This window comes from Scyliorhinus torazame, chromosome 15 (genome assembly GCF_047496885.1).
Source record: "Scyliorhinus torazame isolate Kashiwa2021f chromosome 15, sScyTor2.1, whole genome shotgun sequence".
Classification (NCBI taxonomy): domain Eukaryota; kingdom Metazoa; phylum Chordata; class Chondrichthyes; order Carcharhiniformes; family Scyliorhinidae; genus Scyliorhinus; species Scyliorhinus torazame.
In genome coordinates, this window is record NC_092721.1 from 4169030 (window position 1) to 4187711 (window position 18682).

The following is an 18682-nucleotide window of genomic DNA, read 5'->3' on the forward strand; positions in this document are numbered from 1 at the left end:
CTCCCTTCCCTCTGCCTCCCTCCCTTCCCTCTGCCTCCCTCCCTTCCCTCTGCCTCCCTCCCTTCCCTCTGCCTCCCTCCCTTCCCTCTGCCTCCCTCCCTTCCCTCTGCCTCCCTCCCTTCCCTCTGCCTCCCTCCCTTCCCTCTGCCTCCCTCCCTTCCCTCTGCCTCCCTCCCTTCCCTCTGCCTCCCTCCCTTCCCTCTGCCTCCCTCCCTTCCCTCTGCCTCCCTCCCTTCCCTCTGCCTCCCTCCCTTCCCTCTGCCTCCCTCCCTTCCCTCTGCCTCCCTCCCTTCCCTCTGCCTCCCTCCCTTCCCTCTGTCTCCCTCCCTTCCCTCTGCCTCCCCTCCTTCCCTCTGCCTCCCTCCCTTCCCTCTGCCTCCCTCCCTTCCCTCTGCCTCCCTCCCTTCCCTCTGCCTCCCCTCCTTCCCTCTGCCTCCCCTCCTTCCCTCTGCCTCCCCTCCTTCCCTCTGCCCCCCCTCCTTCCCTCTGCCTCCCCTCCTTCCCTCTGCCTCCCCTCCTTCCCTCTGCCTCCCCTCCTTCCCTCTGCCTCCCTCCCTTCCCTCTGCCTCACTCCTTCCCTCTGCCTCCCTCCCTTCCCTCTGCCTCCCCTCCTTCCCTCTGCCTCCCTCCCTTCCCTCTGCCTCCCTTCATTCCTTAACTCCGCCTCACCTCATTCCCTCGATCTGCCTTCTCACTCCCACCCTCCTACGCCCCACCCCACACCCTCCTACACTCCCCCCCCACCCTCCTACTCGCCACCCCCACCCTCCTACTCGCCCCCCCACCCTCCTACTCACCCCCCCACCCTCCTACTCGCCCCCCCCACCCTCCTACTCGCCCCCCCCCACCCTCCTACTCGCCCCCCCCCACCCTCCTACTCGCCCCCCCCACCCTCCTACTCTCGCCCCCCCCACCCTCCTACTCGCCCCCCCCCACCCTCCTACTCGCCCCCCCACCCTCCTACTCGCCCCCCCCACCCTCCTACTCGCCCCCCCCACCCTCCTACTCGCCCCCCCACCCTCCTACTCGCCCCCCCCACCCTCCTACTCGCCCCCCCACCCTCCTACTCGCCCCCCCACCCTCCTACTCGCCCCCCCACCCTCCTACTCGCCCCCCCACCCTCCTACTCGCCCCCCCACCCTCCTACTCGCCACCCCCACCCTCCTACTCGCCCCCCCCACCCTCCTACTCGCCCCCCCCACCCTCCTACTCGCCCCCCCACCCTCCTACTCGCCCCCCCACCCTCCTACTCGCCCCCCCCACCCTCCTACTCGCCCCCCCCACCCTCCTACTCGCCCCCCCCACCCTCCTACTCGCCCCCCCCACCCTCCTACTCGCCCCCCCACCCTCCTACTCGCCCCCCCACCCTCCTACTCGCCTCCCCCACCCTCCTACTCGCCCCCCCCACCCTCCTACTCGCCCCCCCCACCCTCCTACTCGCCCCCCCACCCTCCTACTCGCCCCCCCACCCTCCTACTCGCCCCCCCACCCTCCTACTCGCCCCCCCACCCTCCTACTCGCCCCCCCACCCTCCTACTCGCCCCCCCACCCTCCTACTCGCCCCCCCACCCTCCTACTCGCCCCCCCACCCTCCTACTCGCCCCCCCACCCTCCTACTCGCCCCCCCACCCTCCTACTCGCCCCCCCCACCCTCCTACTCGCCCCCCCACCCTCCTACTCGCCCCCCCACCCTCCTACTCGCCCCCCACCCTCCTACTCGCCCCCCCCACCCTCCTACTCGCCCCCCCACCCTCCTACTCGCCCCCCCCATCCTCCTACTCGCCCCCCCCCACCCTCCTACTCGCCCCCCCCACCCTCCTACTCGCCCCCCACCCTCCTACTCGCCCCCCCACCCTCCTACTCGCCCCCCCACCCTCCTACTCCCCCCCCCCCACCCTCCTACTCCCCCCCCACCCTCCTACTCCCCCCCACCCTCCTACTCCCCCCCCAACCCTCCTAATCCTCCCCCACCCTCCTCCCTCCTACTCCCCCCACCTCTGCCACCCTCCGCCTCCCCCTCCCGCCCTCCTACTCCCCCCCCACCCCCCCCCACCCTTCGCCTCCCCCTCCCACCCTCCTACTCCGCCCTCCAGCTCCCCCTCCCTCACCCACCCTCCTACCGCCCTCCCGTCCTCCTACTCCCCACCCCCCCCACCTCTCCCACCCTCCGCCTCCCCCTCCCACCCTCCTACTCCCCCCCCAACCCCCTCTCCTGCCCACCTACACCCCCTCTCCCGCCCTCCGCCTCTTCTCCTCCCCCCCCCCCTCTCCCACCCCCCTACTCCCCCCTCCCACCCCCCTACTCCGCCCTCCGGCTCCCCCCTCCCTCTGCCGCCCTCCTACTCACTCTCTCCCTGCCCCATCTCCCACCCTCCTACTCTCGCGCGCTCTTCTTCTGCCCCCCCCCCTCTCTCTCTCTCTCTCTCTCTCTCTCTCTCTCTCTCTCTCTCTCTCTCTCTCCCCCCCCCCCCCCCCCCCCCCCCCCACTCTCCCGCCCTCCGCCCTCCCTTCCCCTCACATTGGTGAAGTCAGGAAGTGTTCACACTCAGGCGAGTTTATGGACTTTTACAATTTGTAAACTTTTATTTCTATTCCAGGTGTTCACTCGAGAATGTATGAGTCATTATTTAAGAGTATTCAACTTTCTCTGGCGAGCAAAGCGAATGGAGTACGTTCTCACTGATATCTGGAAGGGGCAGATGTGTCATGCCAAATTACTGAAAAAGATACCAGGTACAGGTTTATCTTCCAGCTTTCTCCTTCCCAGCACCATCTCGCCCTCTCTTCCATCCTCCCCTCCGACTCCCACTCCCCTCCGTTGCAAAGAAGCTGTTAGTTTGGCCTTTTCCTTTGTTTCAGCCCAGTAATGTGATCAAGAGACATGGTTGAAGTGTGGTTTAGTTGGATAGTCCGACTCCATGATCCGATCTTTGATGTAATCTCACAATTATCCACCAGAGGGCAGCAACAGATAGAAATCTTATTCTCCAAACTATTTGAAAGTGATGATGTGGAGATAGAACATATAGAACATAGAACAATACAGCGCAGTACAGGCCCTTCGGCCCACGATGTTGCACCGAAACAAAAGCCATCTAACCTACACTATGCCATTATCATCCATATGTTTATCCAATAAACTTTTAAATGCCCTCAATGTTGGTGAGTTCACTACTGTAGCAGGTAGGGCATTCCACGGCCTCACTACTCTTTGCGTAAAGAACCTACCTCTGACCTCTGTCCTATATCTATTACCCCTCAGTTTAAAGTTATGTCCCCTCGTGCCAGCCATATCCATCCGCGGGAGAAGGCTCTCACTCTCCACCCTATCCAACCCCCTGATCATTTTGTATGCCTCTATTAAGTCTCCTCTTAACCTTCTTCTCTCCAACGAAAACAACCTCAAGTCCATCAGCCTTTCCTCATAAGATTTTCCCTCCATACCAGGCAACATCCTGGTAAATCTCCTCTGCACCCGCTCCAAAGCCTCCACGTCCTTCCTATAATGCGGTGACCAGAACTGTACGCAATACTCCAAATGCGGCCGTACCAGAGTTCTGTACAGCTGCAACATGACCTCCCGACTCCGGAACTCAGTCCCTCTACCAATAAAGGCCAACACTCCATAGGCCTTCTTCACAACCCTATCAACCTGGGTGGCAACTTTCAGGGATCTATGTACATGGACACCTAGATCCCTCTGCTCATCCACACTTTCAAGAACTTTACCATTAGCCAAATATTCCCATTCCTGTTATTCCTTCCAAAGTGAATCACCTCACACTTCTCTACATTAAACTCCATTTGCCACCTCTCAGCCCAGCTCTGCAGCTTATCTATATCCCTCTGTAACCTGCTACATCCTTCCACACTATCGACAACACCACCGACTTTAGTATCGTCTGCAAATTTACTCACCCACCCTTCTGCGCCTTCCTCTAGGTCATTGATAAAAATGACAAACAGCAACGGCCCCAGAACAGATCCTTGTGGTACTCCACTTGTGACTGTACTCCATTCTGAACATTTCCCATCAACCACCACCCTCTGTCTTCTTTCAGCTAGCCAATTTCTGATCCACATCTCTAAATCACGCTCAATCCCCAGCCTCCGTATTTTTTGCAATAGCCTACCGTGGGGAACCTTATCAAACGCTTTGCTGAAATCCATATACACCACATCAACTGCTCTACCCTCGTCTACCTGTTCAGTCACCTTCTCAAAGAACTCAATAAGGTTTGTGAGGCATGACCTACCCTTCACAAAGCCATGCTGACTATCCCTGATCATATTATTCCTATCTAGATGATTATAAATCTTGTCTCTTATAATCCCCTCCAAGACATTACCCACTACAGACGTGAGGCTCACCGGTCTATAGTTGCCGGGGTTGTCTCTGCTCCCCTTTTTGAACAAAGGGACCACATTTGCTGTCCTCCAGTCCTCTGGCACTATTCCTGTAGCCAATGATGACATAAAAATCAAAGCCAAAGGTCCAGCAATCTCTTCCCTGGCCTCCCATAGAATCCTAGGATAAATCCCATCAGGTCCCGGGGACTTATCTATTTTCAGCCTGTCCAGAATTGCCAACACCTCTTCCCTACGTACCTCAATGCCATCTATTCTATTAGCCTGGGGCTCAGCATTCTCCTCCACAACATTATCTTTTTCCTGAGTGAATACTGACGAAAAATATTCATTTAGTATCTCGCCTATCTCTTCAGACTCCACACACAATTTCCCATCCCTGTCCTTGACTGGTCCTACTCTTTCCCTAGTCATTCGCTTATTCCTGACATACCTATAGAAAGCTTTTGGGTTTTCCTTGATCCTTCCTGCCAAATACTTCTCATGTCCCCTCCTTGCTCGTCTTAGCTCTCTCTTTAGATCCTTCCTCGCTACCTTGTAACTATCCATCGCCCCAACCGAAACTTCACACTTCATCTTCACATAGGCCTCCTTCTTCCTCTTAACAAGAGATTCCACTTCCTTGGTAAACCACGGTTCCCTCGCTCGACGCCTTCCTCCCTGTCTGACCGGTACATACTTATCAAGAACACGCAGTAGCTGATCCTTGAACAAGCCCCACTTATCCAGTGTGCCCAACACTTGCAGCCTACTTCTCCACCTTATCCCCCCCAAGTCACGTCTAATGGCATCATAATTGCCCTTCCCCCATCTATAACTCTTGCCCTGCGGTGTATACTTATCCCTTTCCATCATTAACGTAAACGTCACCGAATTGTGGTCACTGTCCCCAAAGTGCTCTCCTACCTCCAAATCCAACACCTGGCCTGGTTCATTACCCAAAACCAAATCCAACGTGGCCTCGCCTCTTGTTGGCCTGTCAACATATTGTTTCAGGAAACCCTCCTGCACACACTGTACAAAAAAACGACCCATCTATTGTACTCAAACTGTATCTTTTCCAGTCAATATTTGGAAAGTTAAAGTCTCCCATAATAACTACCCTGTTACTTTCGCTCATATCCAGAATCATCTTCGCCATCCTTTCCTCTACATCCCGAGAACTATTAGGAGGCCTATAAAAAACTCCCAACAGGGTGACCTCTCCTTTCCTGTTTCTAACTTCAGCCCATACTACCTCGGAAGAAGAGTCCCCATCTAGCATCCTCTCCGCCACCGTAATACTGCTCTTGACTAGCAGCGCCACACCTCCCCCTCTTTTGCCTCCTTCTCTGAGCTTACTAAAACACCTAAACCCTGGAACCTGCAACATCCATTCCTGTCCCTGCTCTATCCATGTCTCCGAAATGGCCACAACATCGAAGTCCCAGGTACCAACCCATGCTGCTAGTTCCCCTACCTTGTTTCGTATACTCCTGGCATTGAAGTAGACACACTTCAAACCACCTACCTGAACATTGGCCCCCTCCTGCGACGTCAAATCTGTGCTCCTGACCTCTATACTCTCATTCTCCCTTACCCTAAAACTACAATCCAGGTTCCCATGCCCCTGCTGCATTAGTTTAAACCCCCCCAAAGAGCACTAACAAATCTCCCCCCCAGGATATTTGTGCCCCTCAGGTTCAGATGTAGACCATCCTGTCTGTAGAGGTCCCACCTTCCCCAGAAAGAGCCCCAGTTATCCAGAAATCTGAATCCCTCCCGCCTGCACCATCCCTGTAGCCACGTGTTTAAATGCTCTCTCTCCCTATTCCTCATCTCACTATCACGTGGCACGGGCAACAACCCAGAGATAACAACTCTGTTTGTTCTAGTTCTGAGCTTCCATCCTAGCTCCCTGAAAGCCTGCCTGACATCCTTGTCCCCTTTCCTACCTATGTCGTTAGTGCCAATGTGGACCACGACTTGGGGCTGCTCCCCCTCCCCCAAGGACCCGGAAAACACGATCCGAGACATCACGTACCCTTGCACCTGGGAGGCAACATACCAAACGTGAGTCTCTCACGCTCCCACAAAATCTCCTATCTGTGCCCCTGACTATATAGTCCCCAATTACTAATGCTCTGCTCCTCTCCCCCTTTCCCTTCTGAGCAACAGGGACAGACTCCGTGCCAGAGGCCCGTACCCCATGGCTTACCCCTGGTAAGTCCCCCCCCCCCCCCCCCACAAGTATCCAAAGCGGTATACTTGTTTGTCAGGGGAACGACCACAGGGGATCCCTGCACTGACTGTTTTTTCCCAGTCCCTCTTACAGTTACCCACCTATCTCCAATCTTTGGTGTAACTAATTCCCTGAAGCTGCTATCTATGACCCCTTCTGCCTCCCGAATGATCCGAAGTTCTTCCAACTCCAGCTCCAGTTCCCTAACTCGGTATTGGAGGAGCTGGAGATGGCAGCACTTCCTGCAGGTAAAATCAGCAGGGACACTAACTGCATCCCTCACCTCAAACATCCTGCAGGAGGAACATTGCACTCCCTTCCCTGCCATTCCTGTAACTTTCTACCAAGATCTGGCTAACAACTAAATTAAATTTTTATAAAAAATAATAATAATATAATAAAATATGGTACTTACCTCAGACCAATGGGTTTTATTATTAGGTTAGAGGAGGAGGGCGGGTGGGAGACGCTACACGTGTAGTGTCTCGGGTTTCCTCTCCACCAGAATTTATTGGTGAGGGTCTTCCCAGACGTCCGCGGGTCGACTTCCTGTTCCCGCCTAAAAAACTAATTTAAAAAAAAGAAAGAAAGAAAAATTCTCAGCTCCTGCTGAAATTGACTAACCAGCCAGCTCCACTCCCGCCAAAATCAACTGGCCTGCCCCTGCAAAGACAAGTGCTTTTAAAGGTTGACTTACCTCCCAGCAGCCACTTCCGCAATGCTCCCGCTGAAACTGACTCACCAGCTGATTCTCCCGCCGAAATCGACTGGCCTGCCCCTGCAAAGACAAGTGCTTTTAATGGACAGACTTACCTTCCAGCAACCACTTCCGCAATGCTCCCGCTGAAACTGACTCACCAGCTGTTCTCACGCCGAAATCGACTGGCCTGCCCCTGCAAAGACAAGTGCTTTTAAAGGTTGACTTACCTCCCAGCAGCCACTTCCGCAATGCTCCCGCTGAAATTGACTCACCAGCTGTTCTCACGCCGAAATCGACTGGCCTGCCCCTGCAAAGACAAGTGCTTTTAAAGGACAGACTTACCTCCCAGCAACCACTTCCGCACTGCTCCCGCTGAAACTGACTCACCAGCTGTTCTCACGCCGAAAGATGCCGGCGTTGGACTGGGGTGAGCACAGTACGAAGTCTTACAACACCAGGTTAAAGTCCAACAGGTTTGTTTCGATGTCACTAGCTTTCGGAGCACTGCTCCTTCCTCAGGTGAATGAAGAGGTCTGTTCCAGAAACACATATATAGACAAATTCAAGGATGCCAAACAATGCTTGGAATGCGAGCATTAGCAGGTGATTAAATCTTTACAGATCCAGAGATGGGGTAACCCCAGGTTAAAGAGGTGTGAATTGTCTCAAGCCAGGACAGTTGGTAGGATTTTGCAGGCCAGATGGTGGGGGATGAATGTAATGTGACATGAATCCCAGGTCCCGGTTGAGGCCGCACTCATGTGTGCGGAACTTGGCTATAAGTTTCTGCTCGGCGATTCTGCGTTGTCGCGGGTCCTGAAGGCCGCCTTGGAGAACGCTTACCCGGAGATCAGAGGCTGAATGCCCTTGACTGCTGAAGTGTTCCCCGACTGGAAGGGAACATTCCTGCCTGGTGATTGTTGCGCAATGTCCGTTCATTCGTTGTCGCAGCGTCTGCATGGTCTCGCCAATGTACCACGCTTCGGGACATCCTTTCCTGCAGCGTATGAGGTAGACAACGTTGACCGAGTCGCACGAGTATGTACCGCGTACCTGGTGGGTGGTGTTCTCACGTGTAATAGTGGTATCCATGTCGATGATCTGGCACGTCTTGCAGAGATTGCCATGACAGGGTTGCGTGGTGTCGTGGTCACTGTTCTGAAGACTGGGTAGTTTGCTGCAAACAATGGTTCGTTTGAGGTTGCGCGGTTGTTTGAAGGCAAGTAGTGGGGGTGTGGGGATGACCTTGGCAAGATGTTCATCGCCATCAATGACGTGTTGAAGGTTGTGAAGAAGATGACATAGTTTCTCCGCTCCGGGGAAGTACTGGACGACGAAGGGTATTCTGTCGGTTGTGTCCCATGTTTGTCTTCTGAGGAGGTCGGTCCGGTTTTTCGCTGTGGCGCGTTGGAACTGTCGATCGATGAGTCGAGCGCCATATCCTGTTCGTACGAGGGCATCTTTCAACGTCTGTAGATGTCTGTTACGCTCCTCCTCGTCTGAGCAGATCCTGTGTATACGGAGCGCTTGTCCATAGGGGATGGCTTCTTTAATGTGTTTAGGGTGGAAGCTGGAGAAGTGGAGGATCATGAGGTTATCCGTGGGTTTGCGGTAAAGCGAAGTGCTGAGGTGACCGTCCTTGATGGAGACGAGTGTGTCCAAGAATGCAACTGATTTTGGAGAGTAGTCCATGGTGAGTCTGATGGTTGGATGGAACTTATTAATGTCATCGTGTAGTCGTTTCAGTGATTCTTCGCCGTGGGTCCAAAGGAAAAAAATGTCATCGATGTATCTGGTGTATAACATCGGTTGAAGGTCCTGTGCGGTGAGTAGGTCCTGTTCAAACTTGTGCATGAAGATGTTGGCGTATTGGGGTGCGAATTTGGTCCCCATGGCTGTTCCGTGCGTCTGGATGAAGAACTTGTTGTCGAAGGTGAAGACGTTGTGATCCAGAATGAAGCGGATGAGTTGCAGAATTGCGTCTGGAGATTGGCAGTTGTCGGTGTTGAGTACTGAGGCTGTTGCAGCAATGCCATCGTCATGGGGGATGCTGGTGTAGAGTGCCGAGACGTCCATTGTGACGAGGAATGTTCCTGGTTCAACTGGTCCATGGGTGCGGAGTTTCTGTAGGAAGTCCGTCGTGTCGCGACAGAAGCTGGGTGTACCTTGTACGATGGGTTTCAAGATGCCCTTGATGTAGCCAGAGAGGTTCTCACACAGGGTTCCATTGCCTGAAACGATAGGGCGGCCTGGTGTGTTGCCCTTATGTATTTTTGGGAGGCAGTAGAGATCTCCAATGCGGGGAGTACGTGGGATGAGAGCACGTAGGGTGCTCTGAAGATCTGGATCCAAGGTCTTGATCAGTCTGTTAAGTTGGCGGATGTGTTCCTTGGTCGGATCTGTGGGTAACTGTCTGTAGTGTTCTTGGTTGTTCTTTGTCGGTATACTTCTTTGCAGTAGTCCGTTCTGTTCAGTACGACAGTGGCCCCCCCTTTGTCTGCTGGTTTGATGACGATGCTGTGGTTGGGCTTGAGAGCGCGGATGGCATTGCGTTGTGCTTGGGTGACGTTCGGGGTTGTCTTGTGAATGCGACTGATGAATCTGGCATTGACGCGACTCCTGACAGCTTGAGCATACATGTCGAGTCTAAGGCAGCGGCCTTCTGGAGGGGTCCAATTCGACTCTTTCCTCTTCGGTTGCCGCACCGCAGATCTCTCGGTCTGCTGTTCCGGTTCATTGGTAGTCTGCTTGGGTTCGCTGTTGGCCTCTTGGGGTCTGTGGAAGTGGGGTCTATTTGAAAGTGGGCACAGTAAGAAGTCTTACAACACCAAGTCCAACAGTTTGTTTCAAATCACTAGCTTTCGGAGCACTGCTCCTTCCTCCGGTGAATGAACAGGTATGTTCCAGAAATATATATATAGACAAAGTCAAAGATGCAAGAAAATGCTTTGAATGTGAGCCTTTGTTTGTCTTCTGAGGAGGTCGGTGCGGTTTTTGCTGTGGTGCGTCGATCGATGAGTAGAGCGCCATATCCCGTTCGTACGAGGGCATCTTTCAGCAGCTGTAGATGTCTGTTACGCTCCTCCTTGTCTGAGCAGATCCTGTGTATATGGAGGGTTTGTCCATAGGGGATGGCTTCTTTAATGTGTTTCGGGTGGAAGCTGGAGAAGTGGAGCATCGTGAGGTTATCCGTGGGCTTGCGGTAAAGCGAAGTGCTGGGACAAGCCCTCCGTATACACAGGATCTGCTCAGATGAGGAGGAGCGTAACAAACATCTACAGACGCTGAAAGATGCCCTCGTACGAACGGGATATGGCGCTCTACTCATCGATCGACAGTTCCAACGCGCCACAGCGAAAAATCGCACCAACCTCCTCAGAAGACAAACACAGGACACAACCGAAAGGGTATTCTTTGTCGTCCAGTATTTCCCCGAGCGGAGAAACTTCGTCATCCTCTTCGCAGCCTTCAACATGTTATCGATGAAGATGAACATCTTGCCAAGGTCATCCCCACACCCCCACTACTTGCCTTCAAACAACCGCGCAACCTCAAACAAACCATTGTTTGCAGCAAACTACCCAGCCTTCAGAACAGCAGCCACAACACCACAAAGGCCTGCCATGGCAATCTCTGCAAGACGTGCCAGATCATCGACATGGATACCACTATTACACGTGAGAACACCACCCACCAGGTACGCGGTACATACTCGTGCGACTCGGCCAACGTTGTCTACCTCATACGCTGCAGGAAAGGATGTCCCGAAGCATGGTACATTGGCGAGACCATGCAGACGCTGCGACAACGGATGAACGGACATCGCGCGACAATCGCCAGGCAGGAATGTTCCCTTCCAGTCGGGGAACACTTCAGCAGTCAAGGGCATTCAGCCTCTGATCTCCGGGTAAGCGTTCTCGAAAGGCGACCTTCAGGACGCGCGACAACGCAGAATCGCCGAGCAGAAACTTATAGCCAAGTTCCGCGCACACGAGTGATGCCTCAACCGGGACCTGGGATTCATGTCGCATTACGTTCATCCCCCACTATCTGGCCTGGGCTTGAGACAATTCACACCTCTTTAACCTGGGATTATCCCTATTCTGGACCTGTAACGACTTAATTACCTGCAAAGACTCTCATTCAAAGTATTGTCTTGCATCTTTGACTTTGTCTATATATATGTTTCTGGAACCCACCTCTTCATTCACCTGAGGAAGGAGCAGTGCTCCGAAAGCTAGTGATTCGAAACAAACCTGTTGGACTTTCACCTGGTGTTGTGAGACTTCTTGCTGTGCTCCCCCCAGTCCAACGCCGGCATCTCCACATCATTTGAAAGTGATCCTGGAATAAGAAAAAAATGTTGGAAATACATAACAGAAAAGATGAGAGTTCACCATGAATTGAAATGTTAACTTCATTTCTCTCCTCAGATTCTGTCTGATCGGCTGATTATTTCCAGCATTTTTAGTTTTATTTCAGATTTTCCTCAGTATTTGGCTTTTATTGAGTGATTGGGTTTGACGTCCGTTATTGTTGAAAAGAATGGAGAATGTAACTTAAACCTAATTGGACATGGGCTCCCCTGTCAGAGAGAGGTCATTAATGGTCCTGATCACCCAACGTGGTGCCATTCTCCACTTCTTCCTATGACGTTTCTTTCCTTGCCTTATTTGTAACCAGATCAGGTGTTATAGTTCTGCAGCTTGGCTGTCGGTACTGGTCCTGTGGCCATTGTATATTTTTATGACACAACGTGTTAAAACAATTTAGGATTGTGTTCCCAGGAATTCAGATCATAATTTAGATGGTTAAAGTGTGATTATTATTGAGATTTTCAAGATTTCCCAGGCGGGTGTATGATGCATGTCAGGTGAATTCTTCAGTTAAGAATTAGGTCAAACACAATAGGTTGCAAGGGAAGGTGAAGAGGAAAATGAGACCAGCAAAGAGAGAATGAGAAGAGAGTAATAATAATCTTTATTGCCACAAGTAGGCTTACATTACAAATCCCCTAGTCGCCACATTCCGGCGCCTGTTCGGGTACACAGGGAGAATTCAGAATGCCCAATTCACCTAACAGCGCGTCGTTCGGGACTTGTGGGAGGAAACCGGAGCACCCGGAGGAAACCCACGCAGACACGGGGAGAACGTGCAGACTCCGCACAGACAGTGACCCAGCGGGGAATCGAACCTGGGACCCTGGTGCCGTGAAGCCACAGTGCTAACCATTGTGCTACTGTGCTGTTCTGTGGCAGTCAACCTTAGAGAACCCAGAAATCTCACAGCAGATAAGTGGTAAATAAAAGCAAATTACTGCGGATGCTGGAAACTGAAACCAAAGAGAAAATGCTGGAAAATCTCAGCAGGTCTGGCAGCATCTGCAGGGAGATAAAATAGCGAACGTTTCGAGTCCAGATGACCCTTTGTCAAAGCTCGAAATGTTAGCCTTTTTCTCTCCCTCCAGATGCTGCAAGACCTGCTGAGATTTTCCAGCATTTTCTCTTTGGTTGTAAATGGTAAATTAATTGGGAAATGAATTGTAAGAGGTGGGGGAGTTCCTTTAGTGACAAAGAGGGTGATACTTGTCTAGAGGCACAGGACAATGTTAGAATACTTCACTTAATGAGTACATTCCTCATGTCGTCTGAGGAACGGTTGAGGACTCTGGGTCTGTACTCGCTGGAGTTTGGAAGGCTGAGGAGGGATCTTACTGAAACTTACAGGATACTGCGTGGCCTGGATAGAGTGGACGTAGAGAGGATGTTTCCACTGGTACGAGTATCTAGAACCACAAGGCACAACATCAAACTAAAGGAACAATCCTTTAAAACAGAGATGAGGAGGAATTTCTTCAGCCAGAGGGTGGTGAATCTGTGGAACTCTTTGCCGCAGAAGGCTGTGGAGGCCAAATCACTGAGTGTCTTTAAGACAGAGATAGATAGGTTCTTGATTAATAAGGGGATCAGGGGTTATGGGGAGAAGGCAGGAGAATGGGGATGAGAAAATATCAGCCATGATTGAATGGCGGAGCAGACTCGATGGGCCGAGTGGCCTAATTCTGCTCCTATATCTTTTTTTTAATAAACATTTTATTGAGGTATTTATGGTTTTACAACAACATAAAAATAAACAATGTACATGAATCTATAAACATAGTGCAAAAGCCGTCTTCCTCCCTTACAGGTCCCACCTTTACTAACCCCCTACTCTAAACTAAACTAACCCCCAGCCCCCCTCCCTTTTGCTGATGATTAATTTTCCGCGATGAACTCGACGAACGGTTGCCACCTCCGGACGAACCCTAACAGTGACCCTCTCAAGGCGAACTTGATTTTCTCCAAACAGAGAAAGCTAGCCATGTCCGATAGCCAGGTCTCCGACTTCGGGGGCTTTGAGTCCGTCCAAGCTAATAGTACCCATCTCCGGGCTACCAGGGAGGCAAAGGCCAGAACGTCTGCCTCGTTCTCTCCCTGGATTCCCACGTCTTCTGACACCCCGAAAATTGCCACCTCTGGACTCAGCGCCACACTTGTTTTTAACACCGTGGACATGACATCTGCAAACCCCTGCCAGAATCCCCTGAGCTTTGGACATGTCCAGAACATGTGGACATGGTTCGCTGGTCCTCCCGCACACTTTGCACACCTGTCTTCCACCCCAGAGAACCTCATCCGGGCCACTCTCATGTGAGCCCGGTGAACGACCTTGAATTGTATCAGGCTGAGCCTGGCACATGTTGTGGACGTGTTGACTCTACTCAACGCGTCCACCCATAGACCATCCTCTATCTCTCCTCCCAACTCCTCTTCCCACTTGCGCTTCAGCTCCTCGGTCTGCGTCTCCTCCGACCCCATGAGTTCCTTGTAAATGTCAGAGACTCTCCCTTCTCCCACCCACCCTCTGGAAACTACCCTGTCCTGTATCCCTCTTGGTGGTAGGAGCGGGAAGGTTGAAACCTGCCTGCATAGGAAGTCCCGCAACTGAAGGTACCTAAATTTGTTTCCCCTCGCCAATCCAAATTTCTCCTCCAGCTCCCTCAGGCTAGGAAAGCTCCCCTCTATAAACACATCTCCCATCCTCTCAATCCCTGCTTTCTGCCATCTCCAAAACCCTTCATCCATCCTTCCCGGGGCAAACCGGTGATTATTACAGATTGGAGACCACATTGTTGCTCCCTCTGCCCCCACGTGCCCAATAATAGTTACTGAAGTTTGGCAGCACCAACCCGCTCTCTCCCCGGCTCCGCTCAAGCATCCCCTTTTTTACTCGCGGGGTCTTGCCCGCCCATACAAAGCCAGTTTATTGACCCGTTTAAAAAGGACCGCGGAATAAAGATGGGGAGACACTGAAACACCAAACAGGAATCCCGGGAGGACCATCATTTTCACTGTCTGCACCCTCCCAGCTAATGACAACGGAAACGCATCCCATCTCTGAAAATCGTCCTTCATTTGGTCCACTAGTGCCAGATTAAGCTTGTGCAGCTGTTCCCATTCCCGCGCCACCTGGATGCCTAGGTAGCGAAAGCTTCCCCCTACCGTTCTAAACGGCAACTCCCCCAATCGCCTCTCCTGCCCCCTTGCCTGGACCGCAAACATCTCACTTTCCCCCATATTTAGTTTATACCCCGAAAACTGGCCGAATTCTACCAGAATCCTCATAATTTCTTCCATCCCCTCTAATTGGTCCGATACATACAGAAGCTGGTCGTCTGCATCGAGCGAGACTCTGTGCCCCCCCCCCCCCCCCCCCGGACCAGCCCCTTGAGGCTCTCAGCGCAATTGCCAGCAGCTCCATGGCTAACGCGAACAACAGTGGGGAGAGGGGGCATCCCTGTCTCGTCCCCTGATGCAGCCTAAAATAGCCCGACGCTCGCAACAGGAGCCTGATACAACAACCTGGCCCAGTCAATAAAGCCCCGCCCAAATCCGAACCGTCCCAGTACCTCCCACAGACAATCCCATTCCCATTCTACCCGATCAAAAGCCTTTTGTTGTGACCACTACCTCCACCTCCCTACCTTCCGGGGGCATCATGATCACATTTAACAACCTTCTTACATTGGCCACCAACTGCCTACCCTTAACAAACCCTGTCTGGTCCTCCCCAATAACGTCCGGAACATAATCCTCAATCCTAGAGGACATGATTTTGGCCAGCAGTTTGGCGTCCACATTCAATAGGGATATCAGCCTATAGGACTCACACAGCTCCGGGTCCTTGTCCCGCTTCAGGATCAATGAGATCGTGGCCTGTGACATTGTTGGGGGAAGCACCCCACGCTCCCTTGCCTCATTGAATGTCCTCCTCAACAGCAGCCCCAATATCCCGGAGAACGTTTTATAAAACTCCACTGGGTACCCGTCCGGCCCCGGGGCTTTACCCGACTGCATGGCCTTCAGACCCTCCACTATCTCTTTCAACCCGATCGGGGCCCCCAGCCCTTCTACCAGCTCCCCGTCCACTTTCGGGAAATTCAGCCCCCCTAAGATGTGCCCCATCTCCTCCGGCCCCATTGGGGGTTCCGACCGATACAGCCTACTGTAAAACTCCTTGAACGCCTTATTCACCCCTGCTGAATCTCCGACCAGGTTCCCGTCCCTGTCCTTTACTTTCCCTATCTCCCTGGCTGCCTCCCTCTTTCTAAGCTGCTGTGCAAGCATTCTGCTGGCCTTCTCCCCATGCTCATAGATCACTCCCCGCGCCTTCCTCAGCTGCTCTACCGCCCTCCCTGTAGTCAACAAGCCAAACTCCGCCTGAAGCCTCTGTCGTTCCCTTAAAAGCCCTGCCTCTGGGGTCTCCGCATACCTCCTGTCGACCTGCAATATCTCCTTTATCAGTTCGTCCGTCTCCGCTCTGTCTATCTTCTCCCTGTGCTTCCGTATCGAGATCAGCTCCCCTCTAACCACCGCCTTCAATGTCTCCCAGACCACCGCCTTCAATGTCTCCCAGCCCACCGCTGCCGAAACTTCACCCGTGTTGTTGTCTTCCAGGTAGTTCTGAATACATTTCCTCAGCCGCCCGCACACCTCTTTGTCAGCTAAAAGTCCCCGTCCAGCCTCCAGTGCGGGTGCTGGCTACTCTCCTTCCTAACCTGTAGGTCAACCCAGTGCGGGGCGTGATCTGAGATTGTGATCGCCGAATACCCCGAGTCCTCCACCCCCGTCAGTAGAGCCCTGTTCAAAATACAGAAATCGATCCGGGAGTACACTTCATGCACGTGTGAGTAGAAGGAGAACTCCTTCACCCTCGGCTGCCCAAATCTCCATGGGTCCGGGATCTTCCCCAGCATCCTCTTTATAAACTCCACATCGTCCCAATTTGGCGCATACACATTTACTAGTACCACCTGCACCCCCTCCAGTTTCCCACTGACCATAATGTACCGGCCTCCCACATCCGCAACTATTCTTCCCGCCTTGAACACCACTCGCTTATTAATCAGGATCGCGACCCCTCTAGTCTTCGAGTCCAGCCCCGAGTGAAAAACCTGTCCGACCCATCCCTTCCTTAATCTGATCTGATCAGCTACTCTAAGGTGCGTCTCCTGTAGCATTACCACATCCGCCTTCAGTTCCCTCAGATGCACAAACACGCGTGACCTCTTAACCGGCCCATTTAGTCCTCTTACATTCCAGGTAATCAGCCTAGTTGGGGGGCTCATCGCCCCCCCTCCCTTCGTCGATCAGCCATCACCTTTCTTGGGTCAGTCTCCAGCCTGCGCCCCACGCCTCCACTGGCCCGCCCCCAGGGAGCCTCCGCCCCCGACTTCCTTTCTGTCCCTCAGCAACAGTCCATACCCGTCAGCAGAACATCCCCTCGCCCCCACCCCCGGTAACAGCACAATGTAAACCGACCCCTTCGACAAGCATAACATCTGCTCACCCCCCACTGCGCTTCCATGAGCTAGCTCACCCAGCTAGCTTGCCGACCCCCGCCCATGGCGTCAGACATTCTCGCACCTATTATCCCCCCCCCCCCACTCATACACATATACTCAATCGAAAAAAACAGTCCCAACACAATTGCCCTGGGGAAAAAAACGATAAACAAAAAAAAGATGAAACAGAGGATCCTAACAAACACACCTCCATCCCATCAGTGCAAATGTAAACTTTAACTTACTCAGCTCTGCAACTGGCCCCAAATCAATACAGAAGGCATTACAAATAACGTCCGAAAAATGATAATTTTTAAAAACATGAACATTGCAGCAATGTTCAAAGACCTCAGCCCGCCACCAGTCCTTTTCTTTTCGTAAAGTCCAAGGGGGGGAGGGGGAAATAATAGGTGCGAGAATGTCTGCCACCCCCACTCTCGGCTTCCTCACGAGTGCTCTGTGAGCCCTGTCCACCTCCAAGGGTTGGGAGACGTCCATCCCCCAGCAACTTCTCGAACATGCCCGCTATGTATGCCCCAGCCTCCGCTCCTTCGGACCCCTCCGGGAAACTGACGATTCTCAGGTTCTGCCGGCGGGATCTATTCTCTAGGTCCTCCACCTTCTCCAGGAGCCTTTTCTGCTGGTCTCTCAGCATCCCCACCTCCAATTTCACCGCTGTTTGATGTTCCTCCTGCTCAGCCAGCGACATCTCTACTTTCTGGATCGCCCGACCTTGGGCATCCAATCTGAGCTCCAGCCGCGCAATTGATTCTTTAATCGGGTCCAAGCAGTCCCGCTTCTGCTTGGCGAAGCCCTCCTGGTTAAATTGCATCAGCTGCTCCGTTGACCACTGGGCCGACAAGCCAGGACTCTGGTCATCCGCCATGCTTCCTCCCGGCGCAGCTTCAGCCCAAGCCTTCTCTGTTCATCTATTTCTTCCTTTGCGAGCACTTCTAGTCCGCCTCTCCATGCACCGATGTGGGAATCCAAGCAATAATTGCCTCTACCATCAGTTTTCCAACTCGAGTCCGGTAAAAAATTGTTGGAAAAGGTTCGACCTGAGCGGGAGCCACAAAATGTGCGACCTACTCCTTCATTGCTGCCACCAGAAGTCCCTGCTCTTCTGTCTTATGGTTTTATGTTTACTAAGGATGAAGTATCAGACAAAATATTGGTAGAAGCAAAAATGGTGAAGGCAGTGGTTCGAGTAAAAGATGGTTAGGTGGTGGTACTGGAAAAGCTGTTGATGCTTTGGGTAGATAAGTCACCTGATCCGGATGGTTTTCATCCCAGGTCACTAAAGGAAGTAGCGGAGGAGATGGCCAAAATACTTAATCTTTCAGTCTTCCTGAGATATGGTGGAGGTGCCAGCGGATTGGAGAGTGGCACATGTAGCACACTTATTCAATAAAGTGTGTAAAAGGCACAGTCCTTGCATCTTCGGACCAGTTTAACATCCGTGGTTGGTAAAACAACAGACACTTGGAGAGGTTTTGTTAATGTCGTATTA

General features: G+C 52.8%; 1 protein-coding gene across 2 annotated transcripts in view; it reads left to right on the forward strand.

Moving 5' to 3' along the window:
- Positions 1 to 18682, forward strand: part of tubgcp3 (tubulin gamma complex component 3) — a 127823-nt gene that overhangs the window by 78888 nt on the left and 30253 nt on the right. For both annotated transcript variants that reach the window (XM_072475988.1, XM_072475989.1), the window contains one exon: positions 2598 to 2733. In XM_072475988.1, coding sequence (XP_072332089.1) covers positions 2598 to 2733 — 136 coding nt within the window. The remainder of the gene's footprint in view (positions 1 to 2597; positions 2734 to 18682) is intronic.